Source organism: Leptopilina heterotoma, unplaced genomic scaffold (genome assembly GCF_015476425.1).
Source record: "Leptopilina heterotoma isolate Lh14 unplaced genomic scaffold, ASM1547642v1 Lhet_42, whole genome shotgun sequence".
Taxonomy (NCBI): Eukaryota; Metazoa; Arthropoda; class Insecta; order Hymenoptera; family Figitidae; genus Leptopilina; species Leptopilina heterotoma.
This window is the reverse complement of record NW_025111078.1, coordinates 1,127,170-1,146,627: the sequence shown is the minus strand read 5'-3', so window position 1 is coordinate 1,146,627 and position 19,458 is coordinate 1,127,170. Positions and strand designations below refer to the sequence as shown.

Below are 19,458 nucleotides of genomic sequence, written 5' to 3'. Positions count from 1 at the left end.
ATATTTTTAAATGTAATTGGAATCTTTAAGAGAATGTTTAGAAAATTCTTGAAAATAATTGAATTTAGGAGAAGAATTTTATTATTTTTGAAAATAATTGAATTACTGCAATCATTTGTAATTTCTCTAAAATTCTCCAAATTATATCGTACAATTTACGAACTTTTTTTTCAAAAAAACTGACTTTTACAGAAAATATTTACTAATTTAAATTACTGACTGACTTTTTGCTTTTGAATTAATAAGTTTTACTAATAAATTGTAATTTCTACTAATTAATTACTAAATTTTACTAATTCAAAAGGAAAAAATCAGTCTCTAAATTAAAATTATTAAATATTTTTACTACTTCAAACTATATATAAAACAAAAAAATAAAAATTTTCTATACCCAAAAAATAATAAATTTTATCACTATAGTAGTTTTTTTCGTACAAAATATTTTTTTTTGACCGTAAACAATGTAAAAATACAACAACAACAAAATATTTAATATATATAATTTATGTACATGTAAAAGTCGAGAAAATATAAAATAAAATAAAAAAAAAAAATAATTGGATGTAGTTTCTGGGGCAAAAAAATTTCGGTAAGATAATCACCGTGTTTGAGAAGTCAATAGTGGTGAAAGGGCGAAAGGGCATTATAAGGAAAGTCAAAGGTATATACACCGACTAAAGTAAGTGTCGCTCGTCATAAAGTGAAGGCGATACTATACATATACTTTCCCCGAGGGTTTTTTTTCTCTTCTTTTTACTGACACGGTATATAGTGCAGGCGCTGGGGGAAGTTGAGTATGCAAAACCCGAGGACCAAGATTTTTTGATTGATTCATATAGATGAAGTCCTACCATATATGAAAACTCATGTTGCCGGAAAAAATTGTGGTAACTTTGGCCGCCATATTGATTTTAAGGGTGAAATTTGTTTTTCAATATATTGCAGTAAATAACAATTGGACAAAATTTTTGTAGAAACATTTTTTGTAGATATTAATAATATGTATAACTTTCATTAAAAACTTTTTTTCCTATTTGTAACAATACAAAAGTTATAAACAAAAGAATTATTAAAATTAAGGGATGCAAATTTTGAAAATTAATTTACTTTTAATTTTACATTTTACAAAAAAAACTCATCAGAGACAATTTAAAGGAAATTTTCTAACGAATAATTTGAGTGGTCACAATAAAAGATTGCGTTAAATTTATTGACCTTGGATGACGGCAAAGACGGCGGAGTATGGCCAATCCTGGCTTTCAAGATCCACGCGTAAGACGAAATTGTCGCTGTAATGAAATGAAAAACCCGAGGACCAAGATTTTTTGATTGATTTATGTAGATGAAGTCCTACCATATATGAAAACCCATGTTACCGGAAAAAATTGTAGTAACTTTGGCCGCCATATTGATTTTAAGGGTGAAATTTGTTTTTCAATATATTGCAGTAAATAACAATTGGACAAAATTTTTGTACAAACATTTTTTGTAGATATTAATAATATCTATAACTTTCATTAAAAACTTTTTTTCCTATTTGTAACAACACAAAAGTTATAAACAAAAGAATTATTATTAAGGGATGCAAATTTTCAAGATCCACGCGTAAGGCTAAATTGTCGCTATAATGTAATGGAAAAGTGAAATGAGTGTTGAAAAGTTTAAAGTATGATAACAATTGAATAAATAATTATTGTTTAAAACAATCTTTATAAACAATTTCATAAACAAACTTTGTAATTACTATTGGAATTTTTTTTATAAATGATATTTTATTCTGAAACATGTCAAATAGAATACAAGTAATTCAACATTTGGAAATAACAATTTTTTTAATAAACAAATGTATATTTGAAAAAATATTTAGCGTTCTGTAGAATAAGTGGAAATTGCATTATCTACATGTTATTATTTAAATTGTTACAATCACTGTTTACACATTTACATATAGTGAAATACATACTAAGCCTGACTTTTTACAACTACAGGACATTGTTTTACAGTTAGAATAGCATTTACATGGTTTAATTAACAATTCCGGAAGAGACGGTTTCGTCATTTGTATCGGATATAAATTAGAATCCCGTAATTCATACCCGAATTGAAGAAAGTCAATTGGTTCAATTAGAGGTTGGAATGCATTTTTCCATAGATATATGTTTGTGCGGAAGCTCTCAAACAATGTAAATATAAGGCATTAGATGTGCATATTATTCTAGATAAATTTAAACCAAAACCAATATTTTGAGAAATTAGTTTGTGTCGAATTTCATCAGCTGTTATTTCTTTTTGTGAATATAAATAAGTGCATACTTTCTCTACGTTTGAAAATTTTTCAAAATCTAGAAATTCATCCCCAAAATTTAAAAGTCTTGCCTGAATAAAGTCTAATGTTGCAGATTTTAAGCAATTTTTCTTATTACCCAGTCGACTAGTAGTGTCACAACCAGTTAAAGAATGTAAAGCTGGTAAAATTTTGGAAACGTTATCACCAAGGGATTCGGCTGCTAAATGACATCCTAGATAACGTTTCTTCTTCTGTGATCCTTCAAACCACAGACCTTGACAACCTATTATATAAAGCTTTTGCCAAAAATAAATTCCTAAGATAAAAACATCCGTATCGGCGCTAAGAATAATGATATGAGCATTCTGAGTGTCTGCTGCATGAAATATATGAGAAAACATTCTTGAATCTGCCTCTAAGTGATTTGATTTTAATGCAAAAATTTCGGAAATAGAATTACTTTGCAACTTATAACATTTAGTCGGGTCGTCAAACCCACCGGAAATGTACAATTCACGATTTTCCTGAATTTTTACTTCCTTTAAAGCATACTTACATAGAAATTTAACTAACTGCAATTTATTTTCAGAACTTGCAAAAAAAGATTTTGTATCAACTGGAATTTTCGTAGAATTATTTTAAATAATCATTTTCTTTACATGTTGTCCCTTGCTTCGTAATTCTGATTCCAAAAATTTTATTGATAAATTATCGTACCTATCGAACACAACATCAATTCTGTTAACATCAGGTGAGTGCAATAAAAGGATTGTTGAGAAATATGCTTGAGCGAAATCACCAAATGAAATGAATTTTTTTAACTGAATTTTATGAACTAGTAACATACCATCGACTATATAGATCTTTGACGAATTTGCGACGCGTGGATCTTGAAAATTTGCATCCCTTAATAATAATTCTTTTGTTTATAACTTTTGTGTTGTTACAAATAGGAAAAAAAGTTTTTAATGAAAGTTATAGATATTATTAATATCTACAAAAAATGTTTGTACAAAAATTTTGTCCAATTGTTATTTACTGCAATATATTGAAAAACAAATTTCACCCTTAAAATCAATATGGCGGCCAAAGTTACTACAATTTTTTCCGGTAACATGGGTTTTCATATATGGTAGGACTTCATCTACATAAATCAATCAAAAAATCTTGGTCCTCGGGTTTTTCATTTCATTACAGCGACAATTTCGTCTTACGCGTGGATCTTGAAAGCCAGGATTGGCCATACTCCGCCGTCTTTGCCGTCATCCAAGGTCAATAAATTTAACGCAATCTTTTATTGTGACCACTCAAATTATTCGTTAGAAAATTTCCTTTAAATTGTCTCTGATGAGTTTTTTTTGTAAAATGTAAAATTAAAAGTAAATTAATTTTCAAAATTTGCATCCCTTAATTTTAATAATTCTTTTGTTTATAACTTTTGTATTGTTACAAATAGGAAAAAAAGTTTTTAATGAAAGTTATACATATTATTAATATCTACAAAAAATGTTTCTACAAAAATTTTGTCCAATTGTTATTTACTGCAATATATTGAAAAACAAATTTCACCCTTAAAATCAATATGGCGGCCAAAGTTACCACAATTTTTTCCGGCAACATGAGTTTTCATATATGGTAGGACTTCATCTATATGAATCAATCAAAAAATCTTGGTCCTCGGGTTTTGCATACTCAACTTCCCCCAGCGCCTGCACTAATATATACATATGAACGCTTTCTTGGTACATTTAATTCAAAGTGTCAAATCGAAGACGCATTCACTATTTAACATACAATGATGTCGATTTACTGTACATTAATTTTGCGACTAATATTCTTATGTCCTCAATATTACGTGTGTATGCATGATATTATTATTCTCTCTCCAAAATATCATTATTATATTAATAATATTTTTCAAAATATTATTTTAAACTTTTAATCCACTTTTGACTAAAACCAAAAAAATTCGAATCTTCGACTGAAATTTTAGCCTCGAAAGTAAAATTTTGATACAGTCAAACCTGTCAAAATTCAAGTATATAAAAAATTTTTTTTTTTATTATTCAAAAATGTCCAACAAGAATTATTTTTATTTAGATGCAGAAAATAGTAAAATTTTTACAAAATTAAGTTATAAAACAATTAAGAATTGTTTACTATAACAAAATTTTAAAAATCAAGTTGCACTCCGACAGGTTTCACTGTATTCTTAAATTGATTTAATCTATACTTTTAAGTTTAAAAATAGATCTATTTTCTCTAATTTCAGTTTTAAGATGTAAATGGCTGCAGACTGGTTTTTTTGATAGAATTTTTTATATATTTTTTTTTGAAATTCTGGTTTTATCAAGGAGAAGTTTAATTTAGATCAAATTCATGTGGAAGTATACACAAAGATAGGAGACGAAATTGAAATTTTATGGAGAAGAAAAAAAATTAAATAGCCGACGAGTTTTTTTCTTCTAAATTCGCAAAATAAATATTCAATCTTTTTTAAAAAAAAAAAAAAATTTAACAAAAGCAAGAGGTGAAATATATCGACTATTAAAATCGGGGTTTTTTTTAATTAACACCCGACAACCGCGTCGATTTGAATTCTGTTGACGAAATTGAAAATATAATATCATTCTCGCAATGATTTTTTTAATTTATGAAAAAAAAATTGATTTCTTCCAAAAAATGTTTTTAAAATTTTTCAAAATAATTGAATTCCTTCGACGAAATTTATTATTTATGAAAATAAGTTTAATCTGAATATCGCTTCGGTTTTAGAAATTCTGCGCGCGCAGAGTGCTAAAAGTAGTGGGGGGGGAGTGGCGTTAACCAATAACAGTTCGCTTTGCCCCTCTACTTGACCTGCGCAGTTAACTGTTCGATAAAGTTTAGTTTTTATTGATAAATATTCTCTATAATTTTGTTTTCTTTTTTAAGAATTAATAATCAGTTAAAATAGTTTTTAAAAAAAGAAAAAAAAATAATCCTAAAGTTTTAATGCCAATTGTTCCTTTCTGATTAATTTCACTTTCACCATGAACTCTGTTGGTATATAAAGTTTGCAACAAGAATGATCCAGAAATGATCTATAAGCATTGTTTTGAAAGTCGAGACAATTTATCCGACTGTCCGAACTAATCTAACGATCATGATTCTATTTTCTTTGACTAATTTCTATTTATCAAAATATCAAAAGAGGAAAATAAGGCAACTTTTACTATTTTCAAATGTAAAATTAAATTTTTACTATTTGCGGAAATAAAATTTTACCGTATTTCATTTTTTAAGATTTACTTCTGCAAATTTCTGGAATTATTTTCAAAAAATATTCAAAATTCAATTATTTTCAATATCTAGTGTTTTTATAAAAAGCAAAGGAATTCAATTATTTTTAAAAAAATTGATAAAATTCATTCAAAATTTTCATAAATAATAAAATTTCCACAAATTCAATTAATTTAAATTTTAATTTAATTTTTTAATTTAAATTTTTTAAATTTAATTTAAAATTAAATTTTAATTTCATTTTCCACAATTCAATTAATTTAGAATAGCATTTTTTAAAAAATTTCGAAAAAATCAATTATTTAACAAAATTTTCATAAAATTCTTCACAATAATTCAATTACTTTCACTAATAATAAAATTTTTCATAGAAATTCAGTTCTAATAAGAACTGAAGTTCTAATAAAATCGTTCGCAAGAATTTAATTATTTTCTTAAATAATAAAATGTTTTTTACGAATTCAATTATTTTCAAAAAAATTTAATAAAATGCTACACAGACATTCAATTATTCTCAAAAATTTTAATAGAATTCTTTGTAAAATTTAATATTTTTTAAAAACTTTTCGCAATTCAATGGTTTTCAATATCTACTATTTTCCTAAAATTTCCAAACAGAATTCAATTATTTAAAAACATTTTTGTAAAAATTGTCGTTAGAATTCAATTCTTTTCATGATTAAAATTCTTCCCAAGAATTCAATTATTTACATAAACAATTCTTCGAAAGAATTCAATTATTCAAGATAAATGACAATATTTTCCCGAAAATTCAATTATTTTGAAGCATTTTAATAAAATTCTTTGCAAAATTCAATTATTTTCATAAATAACAGAATTTCTCGCAGGATTTCAATTATTTTTAATAAAATTTTACAAGAATTGCTCCAAAATGTAATTATTCTTAAAAATTTAATTTCAATTCCTCGAAAAAATCAATTATTTAAAAAAAATGTTTTTTTAAATTCTTTGGAGGAATTCAATTATTTACAAAAATATTATAATTTTTCACAGGAATTCAATTATTTTCAATTATTTTCAAGTATTTTAATAAAATTATTGTTCGAAAGAAATAAATTATTTTAAATATAATTTCAATTAAATTTTTTTGAAATAATTCAATTATTCTTTTAGATTTTAATAAAATTCTTCCTAAGAATTCAATTATTTACATAAATAATTCTTATCGAAAGAATTCAATTATTCAAGATATATAGCAATATTTTCCCGAAAATTCAATTATTTTGAGGCATTTTAATAAAATTCTTGCCAAAATTCAATTATTTTTATAAATAACAATATTCATCACAAGAATTCAATTATTTTTAAAAGTAATCAATTTCTTCTTGAAAATTCAATTATTTTAAAAAATTCTAATAAAATCTACTTTTTTTTAGTTTTAAAGCTACTTTTTTTAAATTAATTATCAAATCCGAAGTCTCGAATTGAATCACTGCTAAATAAGCGAAAATATGTTTTCGTTTATAATTCACAGCAGTATATATAAATTAACCAAATAGTTTGTTTTTTTCTTTTTCGAAAATTTATCCTCGGTGGTTGTGGATAATTATAAAAAAAGAAAATTATTCCCAATTAATTTGAATACCCTTTTCGATCAGTAATTTAAAACGGGAACTATCGATCAGAGATTAATTTTTTACTTCAATGTCCTTATCTGGAGTATTGATGATTGGTCATGTTACGAAGATTGATTGGTAATTAAGCCGAATTCGTCGGCGGATCAAAAGTGTCCTAATTTATAATGTTTATCTTGAACACCTCCCACCTCACCCCCTCTCAAAAAATCAAGAAAATCATTGCAATCTTTCTCTTTTCGTATATATATATATACTTATTCATATTATAAACTTTTTTTTAATGAAAATTAATTTTTCCTAAATTTAACTTTTTTTTCTAAGGATATAAAATTCAGACAAAAGAATGTATATGAGAATAGTTGGGTAGCAACGTTTTGATACGTTTTTTGTCTTAATTTAATATCCTTGGAAAAATTGATAGAAATTAAAAATTTAGTTTGTTATATTTTATGTAACAATTTTTGTTTTTAAATTATGAGAATAATAATGTTGTATTTCATAATGGAATTTTTAAATTTGTGAATTATGGTCGCAAGATGAATCTATGGTCAATGTGCTAGAGAAGATCAAGAGTATTTTGTTCGATAATTACATCAATTATGGATGAAATAATAAGGAACAATTGAAAAATTAAATCAAAGTAGTGATTGCACAAGAAAATTGTGAAACTTGCTTAATTTGTTGATTATGGAGAAAATGTTTGTATTGCAATATTCATGCGATAGTTTTTATATAATATAAAATAAATTAAATATTTGGTTATAAACGAAATAAATAATAAGTTTAGTTGTATATTTTTTTTTATATTTGAAAATGACTTTTTGAAAATTTAGTAATTTTTTAATTTTATACATAAATTAGGGAGAATTTAACGACTTATTTTATAGTTTAAAAGTTTTTTTTTTTTTTTGATAATATTGAAGAATATCTTATTTTATTTGGGTCAAACTTGAGATTTTTATCTACTGATGAGTTCGGAAATGATTTTTCTATAAGTTTTTAAAGGAGTAGCTCTGCTCTGCGGAGTAAAAGTAAAACGTTGTTTGTGGAAAAACTGGACCAATAAACGGGAATTTATATAGAGAATCCAACGTCGCTCAAAAGACGGCTATAAATAAATAATAAAACACTCCGAGAGTCGAGTGTACAATTCTGGCTAATTACACCATTCGTCTCGGTTTTTTTTTCTTTTTTTTTTTTTTTTTAAGGACGTTATGACATCACTGTCCAATTTATTTTTTGGAAATTCCACGCAGTTATTTTCATTTTATATTAATATTAATTTTATTTATCCGATTTAATTTGAATTAGATTTCTGAATTTGATAACTCAGAAATGTAATTAAACTTTTTTAAAAATAATTTAATACTATTAAATATTAAAATATAATTAAATATTTAAGTGATTAAATTATCCAAACATTTCTTTTTCGAATCATTCTAACATTTGACTGATTTAACCAAACATTCGATTTAATTAACCCAAAATTTGACTAAATTAACCAAATATTTATATTTTTAAATTAAACAAACATTTGATAAAATTATCCAAACATTTCTGCTTTGAATTAATTAACCATTCGACTGACGAATCAATGAAACATTTGACTGAATCAACTGAACATTTAATTGAAGTAACAAAAGGTTTGATTAAATTACTCAAATATTTAACTGAATTAAAAGAGATATTCGATTGAAGTAACCAAACCTTTGACTAAATTGACGAAACTTTTGGCTTAATTAACCAAACGATTGACCAAATCAACCAAACATTCGATTGAAATAACAAAACGTTTGATTGAATTACCCAAAAATTTACCTAAATCAACCAAAAAATCTGTTAAAATAACCAAACGTTTGATTAAATTACCCAAATATTTGACGGAATTAAAAAGATCATTCCATCAAAGTAACCAAACATTTGACTAAATCTACCAAACGATTAGCCTAATTAACCAAACGATTGACTTAAATAACCAAAAATTGGATTGAAATAAAAAAACGTTTGATTAAATTACCCAAATATTTTACTGAATTAAAACGAAAATAGGGTTTAAAGTAACCGAACGTTTGATTGACTTACCCAAATATTTGACTAAATTAAGAGAAACATTCGATTAAAGTAACCAAACATTTGACTGAATCGACCAAACGATTGGCGTAATTAACAAAAAGATTGACTTAATTTATGAAACGATTGATTTAAATAGCCAAACATTGATTGAAATGGCAAAACGTTTGATTGAATTGCCCAAATATTTTACTGAATTAAAATAAAAATTCAATTAATGTAACCAAACCTTTGACTGAATTCGATTGAAATAACAAAACTTTGGATTAAATTACCCAAATATTTACCTAAATCAACCAAAAAAAATCTGTTAAAATAACCAAACATTTAATTAAATTACCCAAATATTTGACTGAATTAAAACAAAAATTTGGTTAAAGTAACCAAACATTTGACTGAAACGACCAAACAATTGGCCTAATAAAAAAAATTTACTTTATTTACCAAACGATTGACTGAATTAACCAAACCCTCACTAATTCGCTATTATTACCTAAATCTGATAAATATAAATTAAGAAAATTAACAGTTCTCTACCTGCTTCGAGGGGATCCACGAGAAGGTGGCGGTAAAATATTCCCAGTAATATTATTATTGACATGTGCATTTCGGATGCTGCGCTGATCGGCAGAAGTCCTAGGTAACCTGGGACTTCCGGCGAGAGCAAAACTCAGCAAACAAGCGGTTAGAACCGCTCTCCTCATTGTGAGAAATTCACAATTTTTCGCCGAATAATTTAATCACTTTATATCACGAAACACACGAATTTCACTTTAACAACTTTACAACTTTTTTTTTAAAAAAAAACTTCCCTCCTGGACCAATGAGCACTGGTTTTTTTTTTAATTTCTAGTACGTCTATTTAAATATTTTCAAAACAAATTTTTTTTTGTTTCCTTTTTTGCGAAATCTCAATAACACTGAAAAAATCCTCAAGTAGCACCTGTCGATGATCAATAATCCTCTATTGCAATTATGAACTTTACACTTGATTTTTACCGATACGAAAAGGGACAAAAAATTTCTAAATAAATTTCAAATAAAAAAAAATTATTTTTTTGATCCCAAAAAATAAATTTTTTGTAGAAAATATCTTTGAGAATGCGAGGTATTCAAAAATATCACATAAAGTATTCCTCTAGTTCTCTATTTTCTAAAAATTTCATTGTTTCCCAATTTCATTGTATTTTTTTTTTTTTTTTTTTTAAATTTAAAACAAAAAAAATTTTTCAGAAAGCTACTTTTAAGAAATTTTTTGTTACTTTTTTTTATCAGTCTTGTCCTATACGTTAAAGAACTGAGGGGGAGGGGGGGCCTCAACAAACTGATTAAGGAGAATAAAAAAAAAAGTAGAGAAGGAAAAGAAGATGAAAAAAAAAAACTCGAAACCGTGAATTACAAAAAGCGTTTCTCGTTGGGATTCGTGCGGAGAGTCTGCGACTCGAAAAGTGTCTGTTTAAGTTCTGTCGTCTCTGTTTCGCGTGGCCTCTCGCCGGCGGTTGTAACGTGGGGTTATCCCCGTTGTAAACCCAGTCCATAGGTAAGCAGAACCGCGGGCACGCGTTCTCAGTCAACCAAAGACTTACTTTCACATATGCCGGTGTCCGCCTTCCTTAAAATGAGAGAGAAAAAGAAAGAAAGAGAGAGAGAGAGAGAGAGAGAGGCGAGGGGAGGGAGGGGATTCTGATGACCACAAATATATCTCATCCAAAAAATCCCATAGACATTTTAATAAAAAAAAAATTAAAAAAAAAAGTAGAAAAAGAGAGGGGGGGGCTTTAAATACGTAATTCCAGATTAACATGTTTCGGTTCTAATTCGGCCTTTCGACATTTAATTCATAAAACTATAAATTCTTTAATAATTTTTCAACTAACTCTTCTCTAAATCAATTAATTTTCGAAAAAGTAATTTAATAAAAATTCAATTAAACTTTTTCAAAAAACTTAATTCTACACAATTGTTTAGCTAAAAGTATGAAAAATTCAAATTTTCAAATATTTTAATTAACAACCTTTTTAAAATTTAATTATTTTTAAAAATTCATGCTATAATGGTTTTAATATTCAATTATTATTATCTAAAATTTGAACAAAAATTCATTTTAATATAAATTTTTATTAGGAAATTCTAGAAAAATTGAATTATTTAAATACAAAAATAAATGATTTACTGAATGTTTCTTAATATTAAATTCTTTCGACAAATTTTAATAAAACTTTTAAGAATAATGGCAATTTTCGAAGAATTCATTTAAAATTCTATTAAAAATAATTGAATTCTTGAGAAGAATTTCATTAGGATTTATAAAATAATTGCTGTGAAAAATTTTATTAAGATTTTTGAAAATAATTGAATTTTTGCAAAAAATTTTGAAAATAATTGAATTCTTATCATGAATATTGTTAATAATGAAAATAATTGAATTGCAAAGAATTTTATTAAAATTTTTGAAAATAATTGAATTTCTGCGAAGAATTTTAAAAATACTTTTGAGAATTTTCAAATTTATTTGCACTTTTAACTGAAATTTATTTTTAAATCAATTTTTATTAGAAAATTCTACTGGAATTCAATTATTTAAATACAAAAATAAATCATTTATTGAAATCGATTAAAATTTTATCAAAAATTTTAAAATGCTATTCTTAATTAATTGGATTCCAAAGTGGTAATTTTATTATTTACGAAAATAATTGAATCCCTGTAAAAATTTTAATATTCATGAAAATAATAGAATTATCTGCGAAGAATTTTAAAAAAAATTTTGAAAATAATTGAATTCTTATCATAAATATTGTTATAATAATGAAAATAATTGAATTTTAAAAAAAAATTTATTAAAAATCTTGAAAATAATTGAATTTCTGCGAAGAATTTTAAAAATAATTGAATTCTTATCGTGAATATTCTTATTTATGAACATAATTGAATTTTGCAAAGAATTTTATTTAAATTCCTGAAAATAATTCATTTTAATATCAATTTTTATTTAAAAAATTCTACGAGAATTCAATTATTTAAATACAAAAATAAATAATTTACTGAATGTTTCTTATTAATATTAAATTCTTTCGAGAAATTTTAATAAAATTTTTCAGAATAATGTCAATTTTCGAAGAATTCCTTTAAAATTGTATTAAAAATAATTAAATTTCTAAAAAGAATTTTATTATTAAAGAAATAATTGAATTTACAAGAAAAAATTTCTTACTTTTAAAAATAATTGAATTCTTGTGATGAATATTGTTATTTATGATACTAATTGAATTTTGCAAAGAATTTTATTAAAATGCCTCAAAATAATTGAATTTTTGGGAACAATTTTGTTATTTATCTTTAATTCAATTAAATTCTTTCGAAAAATTATTTTTGTAAATAATTGAATTCTTGACAAGAATTTTATTAAAATCTCAAAGAATAATTTAATTATTTCAAAGACATTTAATTAAAATTATGTATTTAAAATAATTGATTTCTTTCGAACAATTTTATTATTATATTTGAAAATAATTGAATTCCAATGAAAAATTAATTTTTTTTTATTGTTTTTAACTACAATTTTTCTATAAATACATTATTTTTAATAAATTTTGGAAAAAGTTTTTTGAGAATTTTCAAATTCATTTGTTTTTAACTGAAATTCATTTTTAAATCAATTTTTATTAGAAAATTTTACTAGAATTCAATTATTTAAATACAAAAATAAATAATTTATTGAAATCGATTAAAATTTTATTAAAAATTTTAAAATGCTATTCTTAATTAATTGGATTCCAGTAGTAATTTTATTATTTACGAAAATAATTATGAATCCCTGTAAAAATTTTAATATTCATGAAAATAATTGAATTTCAGCGAAAAATTTTATTATTTCTAAAGATAATTGAAATTTTGACGAGATTTTTTTTAATTTTCGAACATAATTAAATTTCTGCGAAGAATTTTTTTACTTTTTTAAAATAATTGAATTTCTGCTATCATTTGTAATTTCTCTAAAATTCTCCAAATTGTATCGTACAATTTACGAACTTTTCGTCCTTTTTCAATCAAATTACAGACTTTATGGACCTTTTTTCAAAAAGACTGACGTTTATTAAATTTGTCATTATATAAAGTATTGAATATTTAATAGTAATAAAAAAAAACAATTTTACTCTCAATCTGAAAAATAGGTTATGTGCAAATTTACGATATTTTAAATGATCACTTTAGATGGCACTTAAATAACTTTTATGAATTATGCATAAAGTAGCTGTCATAACTTAACAATAAAGAATAATATTACTTTTTTTTCAAGCAACATTATTCCTGGATCGGGCAATTCTAAGATGTTAACTCTACGCAGTTAACCTTAAAAGCGAATTACAACTCTTATTGCGCTTCATAACCTCAAAAAAAAGATCGTCAACTTTTTCAAAAGAAAATCTTAATAAATTTATAATTAAATTAAAATAAAATTATCAATCTTCCAAGTCAAAATTATTTGACTTGAAGGATTGATAATTTTCTTTTAATTTAATTATATAATTTTTACCAAGTGATAAATTCATTTATATACTTAATAAATTTAAATTTTAAATTAAAAATTATTAAATATAAATTAAATTCTCTTGAAATTAAAAATTTTTCATTTCAAAATATTTTATTTTATATTTTTATTAAATAAAAATTTGTATCAATTTTGTTTAAATGTACAAATGTACGTTGATATCAAATATTTAATGGTGTGTAAGATGCTTAACCAAGAAGTGGAGCGCAGGCGCAGGAGTGGGGGCAATGGGAGTGAGAAAGATGTTCTCGTCTTTCTCTCTCCCTCCTATTGCCCCCACTTATCGTTCTATCTTCGGCGCTTGCGCAGCGCTTCTTCACTGTCAAGATTTTACATTTTTTAAATTTATTAGAAAATATCTAGTAATTAACTATTTTAAAATAAAAAAAACTTTCTTTTTAACTGTAAGTTTTCATATTCTATCAAAAATATTATTTTTTTTACCAAAAAATATTATTTCCTTTACCAAAAAATATTATTTTTTTTTACCAGAAAATATTTGTTCACGTAGTATACGGACGACACCTAGTAAAATTCAAAAGGCACTATATCAAACATACACCTGATGAAGAAGAATGAAGAAGTCCAGTAACAAACATTCGAATCGAATAAAAAGCAAAACCATAAACCATCTGGAAATTTATTATTTACAATGAGACAACACATTATAAATAAGAACGTGTCAAATCAACCATAAAGTGCGTCATAACAATAATATCGACTTGGGGGTATTGTTCTGACTTTTTTTCTCATCTAAAATCGAGTCTAAAATAAAAACTCTTGAAATAAAAAGAGACTCTAGAAAGAGGGTAGTAAGAAAATAGTATGATACTATTGTATACGATTCTAAAGAAGTTTCTCAGCGAGGAAGAAGAAACAGGTACATGTAGATTATAAACACTATATGCAACGAATCCACTCGATTATACTATCGCACCCACGTATGTTGCAAACGCACCCACGTCTCTTACTTTTATATTTTATTATACCACACTTGCGACTGACTTTACGGAGCATTCATTTCTTTTCGCAGTGTGTTTGTTCTTTTATTTTTATAATATACAAGGCATATAATAAAATATATATATCTCCACGTATACATTATACAATGCACATCCCTCTTAATGTGCACTCGATTATGTCAATGCCAAAAACCAGATTGTTTATTGCATAATTTCCTCGTTCGTTTTTCCTGACCAATACAGCTATAACGTCGCGTTGCCGTTGTTCTCGGTTCGGAAACCCAACGAAATCATGGGAAATAACAACAATGCCCATATATACTTGACTGCTGGATATGGTTTAGAATCGTAAATCCGACAGGATAATTGTACTTTATAGCAAAGGCGAAGAATAGCCTCTCTCGTGGTTCAATTTACCCCGAGGTATCAAGGAAGTCAAAATGGCGGGAATTATAAGTTTAATACAGTGAAAAGCATTAATCTAGTTGGGTGAAAAAAACAGAAAATTTACACGGAAGAAACGAGAGCAAGGCGTAATCATTTAAATTCATTTAAAAAGCGTTAGTTTTAAATAATTTCGGTTTATTTTTAAGTCAATATTACTCCATCTCCTGCAAGTTTGTCCAAAGTTTCATTTTTATAAATAACTAGGGGGGCCCCGCCCCCCTGTTATTAAACAGTTTTTCTTCTCTTTGATAGTATTTAGCTTTATTATTTTTGTGCTTTTAGAAAATACTTTACTTATTAAATAGTCTCGACTCTTTGGTAAAAAATCTAAAATTATCGAAAATTATCAAAAATTCAAAAATCCGAATTTCTTAAAATTCAACATTTTTTCTTCTTTTTTACGGCATTTAGTTTCAATATTTTTGTGCTTTTGGAAAATACTTTACTTATTAAATAGTCTCGACTCTTTGGTAAAAAATCTAAAATTATCGAAAATTATCAAAAATTCAAAAATCCGAATTTCTTAAAATATTCAACATTTTTTCTTCTTTTTTACGGCATTTAGTTTCAATATTTTTGTGCTTTTGGAAAATACTTTACTTATTTAATAGTCTCGACCCTTTGGTAGAAAATCTAAAATTATCAAAAATTCAAAAATCCGAATTTCTTAAAATTCATCATTTTTTTCTCTCTTTTATGGCATTTAGCTTCATTATTTTTGTGCTTTTGGAAAATACTTTACTTATTAAATAGTCTCGACTCTTTGGTAAAAAATCTAAAATTATCGAAAATTATCAAAAATTCAAAAATCCGAATTTCTTAAAATTTATCATTTTTTTCTCTCTTTTATGGCATTTAGCTTCATTATTTTTGTGCTCTTGGAAAATACTTTACTTATTTAATAGTCTCGACCCTTTGGTAGAAAATCTAAAATTATCAAAAATTCAAAAATCCGAATTTCTTAAAATTCATCATTTTTTTCTCTCTTTTATGGCATTTAGCTTCATTATTTTTGTGCTTTTGGAAAATACTTTACTTATTAAATAGTCTCGACTCTTTGGTAAAAAATCTAAAATTATCGAAAATTATCAAAAATTCAAAAATCCGAATTTCTTAAAATTCAACATTTTTTCTTCTTTTTTACGGCATTTAGTTTCAATATTTTTGTGCTTTTGGAAAATACTTTACTTATTAAATAGTCTCGACTCTTTGGTAAAAAATCTAAAATTATCGAAAATTATCAAAAATCCGAATTTCTTAAAATTCAACATTTTTTCTTCTTTTTTACGGCATTTAGTTTCAATATTTTTGTGCTTTTGGAAAATACTTTACTTATTAAATAGTCTCGACTCTTTGGTAAAAAATCTAAAATTATCGAAAATTATCAAAAATTCAAAAATCCGAATTTCTTAAAATTCAACATTTTTTCTTCTTTTTTACGGCATTTAGTTTCAATATTTTTGTGCTTTTGGAAAATACTTTACTTATTAAATAGTCTTGACTCTTTGGTAAAAAATCTAAAATTATCGAAAATTATCAAAAATTCAAAAATCCGAATTTCTTAAAATTCATCATTTTTTTCTCTCTTTTATAGCATTTAGCTTCATTATTTTTGTGCTTTTGGAAAATACTTTACTTATTAAATAGTCTCGACTCTTTGGTAAAAAATCTAAAATTATCGAAAATTATCAAAAATTCAAAAATCCGAATTTCTTAAAATTCATCATTTTTTTCTCTCTTTTATGGAATTTAGCTTCATTATTTTTGTGCTTTTGGAAAATACTTTACTTATTAAATAGTCTCGACTCTTTGGTAAAAAATCTAAAATTATCGAAAATTATCAAAAATTCAAAAATCCGAATTTCTTAAAATTTATAATTTTTTTCTCTCTTTTATGGCATTTAGCTTCATTATTTTTGTGCTCTTGGAAAATACTTTACTTATTTAATAGTCTCGACCCTTTGGTAGAAAATCTAAAATTATCAAAAATTCAAAAATCCGAATTTCTTAAAATTCATCATTTTTTTCTCTCTTTTATGGCATTTAGCTTCATTATTTTTGTGCTTTTGGAAAATACTTTACTTATTAAATAGTCTCGACTTTTTGGTAAAAAATCTAAAATTATCGAAAATTATCAAAAATTCAAAAATCCGAATTTCTTAAAATTCATCATTTTTTTCTCTCTTTTATGGCATTTAGCTTCATTATTTTTGTGCTTTTGGAAAATACTTTACTTATTAAATAGTCTCGACTCTTTGGTAAAAAATCTAAAATTATCGAAAATTATCAAAAATTCAAAAATCCGAATTTCTTAAAATTTATCATTTTTTTCTCTCTTTTATGGCATTTAGCTTCATTATTTTTGTGCTCTTGGAAAATACTTTACTTATTTAATAGTCTCGACCCTTTGGTAGAAAATCTAAAATTATCAAAAATTCAAAAATCCGAATTTCTTAAAATTCATCATTTTTTTCTCTCTTTTATGGCATTTAGCTTCATTATTTTTGTGCTTTTGGAAAATACTTTACTTATTAAATAGTCTCGACTCTTTGGTAAAAAATCTAAAATTATCGAAAATTATCAAAAATTCAAAAATCCGAATTTCTTAAAATTCATCATTTTTTTCTCTCTTTTATGGCATTTAGCTTCATTATTTTTGTGCTTTTGGAAAATACTTTACTTATTAAATAGTCTCGACTCTTTGGTAAAAAATCTAAAATTATCGAAAATTATCAAAAATTCAAAAATCCGAATTTCTTAAAATTCATCATTTTTTTCTCTCTTTTATGGAATTTAGCTTCATTATTTTTGTGCTTTTGGAAAATACTTTACTTATTAAATAGTCTCGACTCTTTGGTAAAAAATCTAAAATTATCGAAAATTATCAAAAATTCAAAAATCCGAATTTCTTAAAATTTATAATTTTTTTCTCTCTTTTATGGCATTTAGCTTCATTATTTTTGTGCTCTTGGAAAATACTTTACTTATTTAATAGTCTCGACCCTTTGGTAGAAAATCTAAAATTATCAAAAATTCAAAAATCCGAATTTCTTAAAATTCATCATTTTTTTCTCTCTTTTATGGCATTTAGCTTCATTATTTTTGTGCTTTTGGAAAATACTTTACTTATTAAATAGTCTCGACTTTTTGGTAAAAAATCTAAAATTATCGAAAATTATCAAAAATTCAAAAATCCGAATTTCTTAAAATTCATCATTTTTTTCTCTCTTTTATGGCATTTAGCTTCATTATTTTTGTGCTCTTGGAAAATACTTTACTTATTTAATAGTCTCGACCCTTTGGTAGAAAATCTAAAATTATCAAAAATTCAAAAATCCGAATTTCTTAAAATTCATCATTTTTTTCTCTCTTTTATGGCATTTAGCTTCATTATTTTTGTGCTTTTGGAAATAAATAAATAATTCTCTATAAGCTTAAAATTTTTAAAAAATACTTAAAGTTTCAGTTTAATATGATTCATTTTCAATATTTATTTTATAAATTTGCAATTCGAGTTTAAATTAATAATATGTAATAATTTTTGGACTTTTAAATTTTGATCAAATTTTATTTTTTTTGAAAAGTGAACGATGCTAAACTTTCGAAGTAAATTGTACGAAAAATTAGTCAATATTTGACAATTCTTAAAAAAAAAATTTGTTTTAAAAAATTTGCCAAAAAGTGAGGTTAGGTTAACTTTACGCGGAATTAGATATGCGCAGTTGCGCATTTTTCCGCACTAGTGCGGTAAAAGCAGCAGTTTTTTTTTAAATTTTTAACACAAAGTATTGTAAAAAATACTATCAATGAAGAAAAAAGATATGCTATTTAAATTTTCACAAATTAGCGTAAAAATCTAAAGAAAAATAAATAAAAGACTCACCATTAACGATGAGAAGTGAAACTGTTCCGCCAGGACTCGAAGAATGTAGAAATATCCTGAAACAAATTATAAAATTTTTAAGCAAAGAATATGTGAAACTTTCTATTTTTTATTATAGAATATATATGTATTTATAATATTTATATATATTTATATACATATCTATATGTATTTAAATATATATGTGTATAACATTGATAAAAAATTATATGCATTTAGAGATCCATAAAAATTAATAATATACCACTTCCTATAATATATTTAACTTGAGTTTAAAAGAATATAATTATAATACATCTGAAAACGTTCTTCTTCAATGAATTATATTCAGAAAATTACGGAATATAAATATTAACCATAGCAATATATATAGATAA

General features: G+C 24.7%; 1 protein-coding gene across 5 annotated transcripts in view; it reads right to left on the bottom strand.

The window, feature by feature from the left end:
* LOC122506588 (angiopoietin-4) overlaps window positions 1–19,143 on the bottom strand; it is a 190,291-nt gene extending 171,148 nt beyond the window's left edge. Inside the window, exons 1-2 of one of the 5 annotated variants that reach the window (XM_043618861.1) lie at window positions 10,500–10,805; window positions 9,775–10,201 (exon numbers count right to left, since the gene is read on the bottom strand). In XM_043618861.1, the coding sequence (XP_043474796.1) occupies window positions 9,775–9,941 (167 nt within the window). In that variant the 5' untranslated portion in view covers window positions 9,942–10,201; window positions 10,500–10,805. Of the gene's footprint in view, window positions 1–9,774; window positions 10,202–10,499; window positions 10,806–19,081 lie in introns of those variants that run through there. The other 4 variants (XM_043618864.1, XM_043618865.1, XM_043618862.1 and 1 more) reach the window with 4 other exon arrangements.
* Window positions 19,144–19,458: the final 315 nt, after the last annotated feature.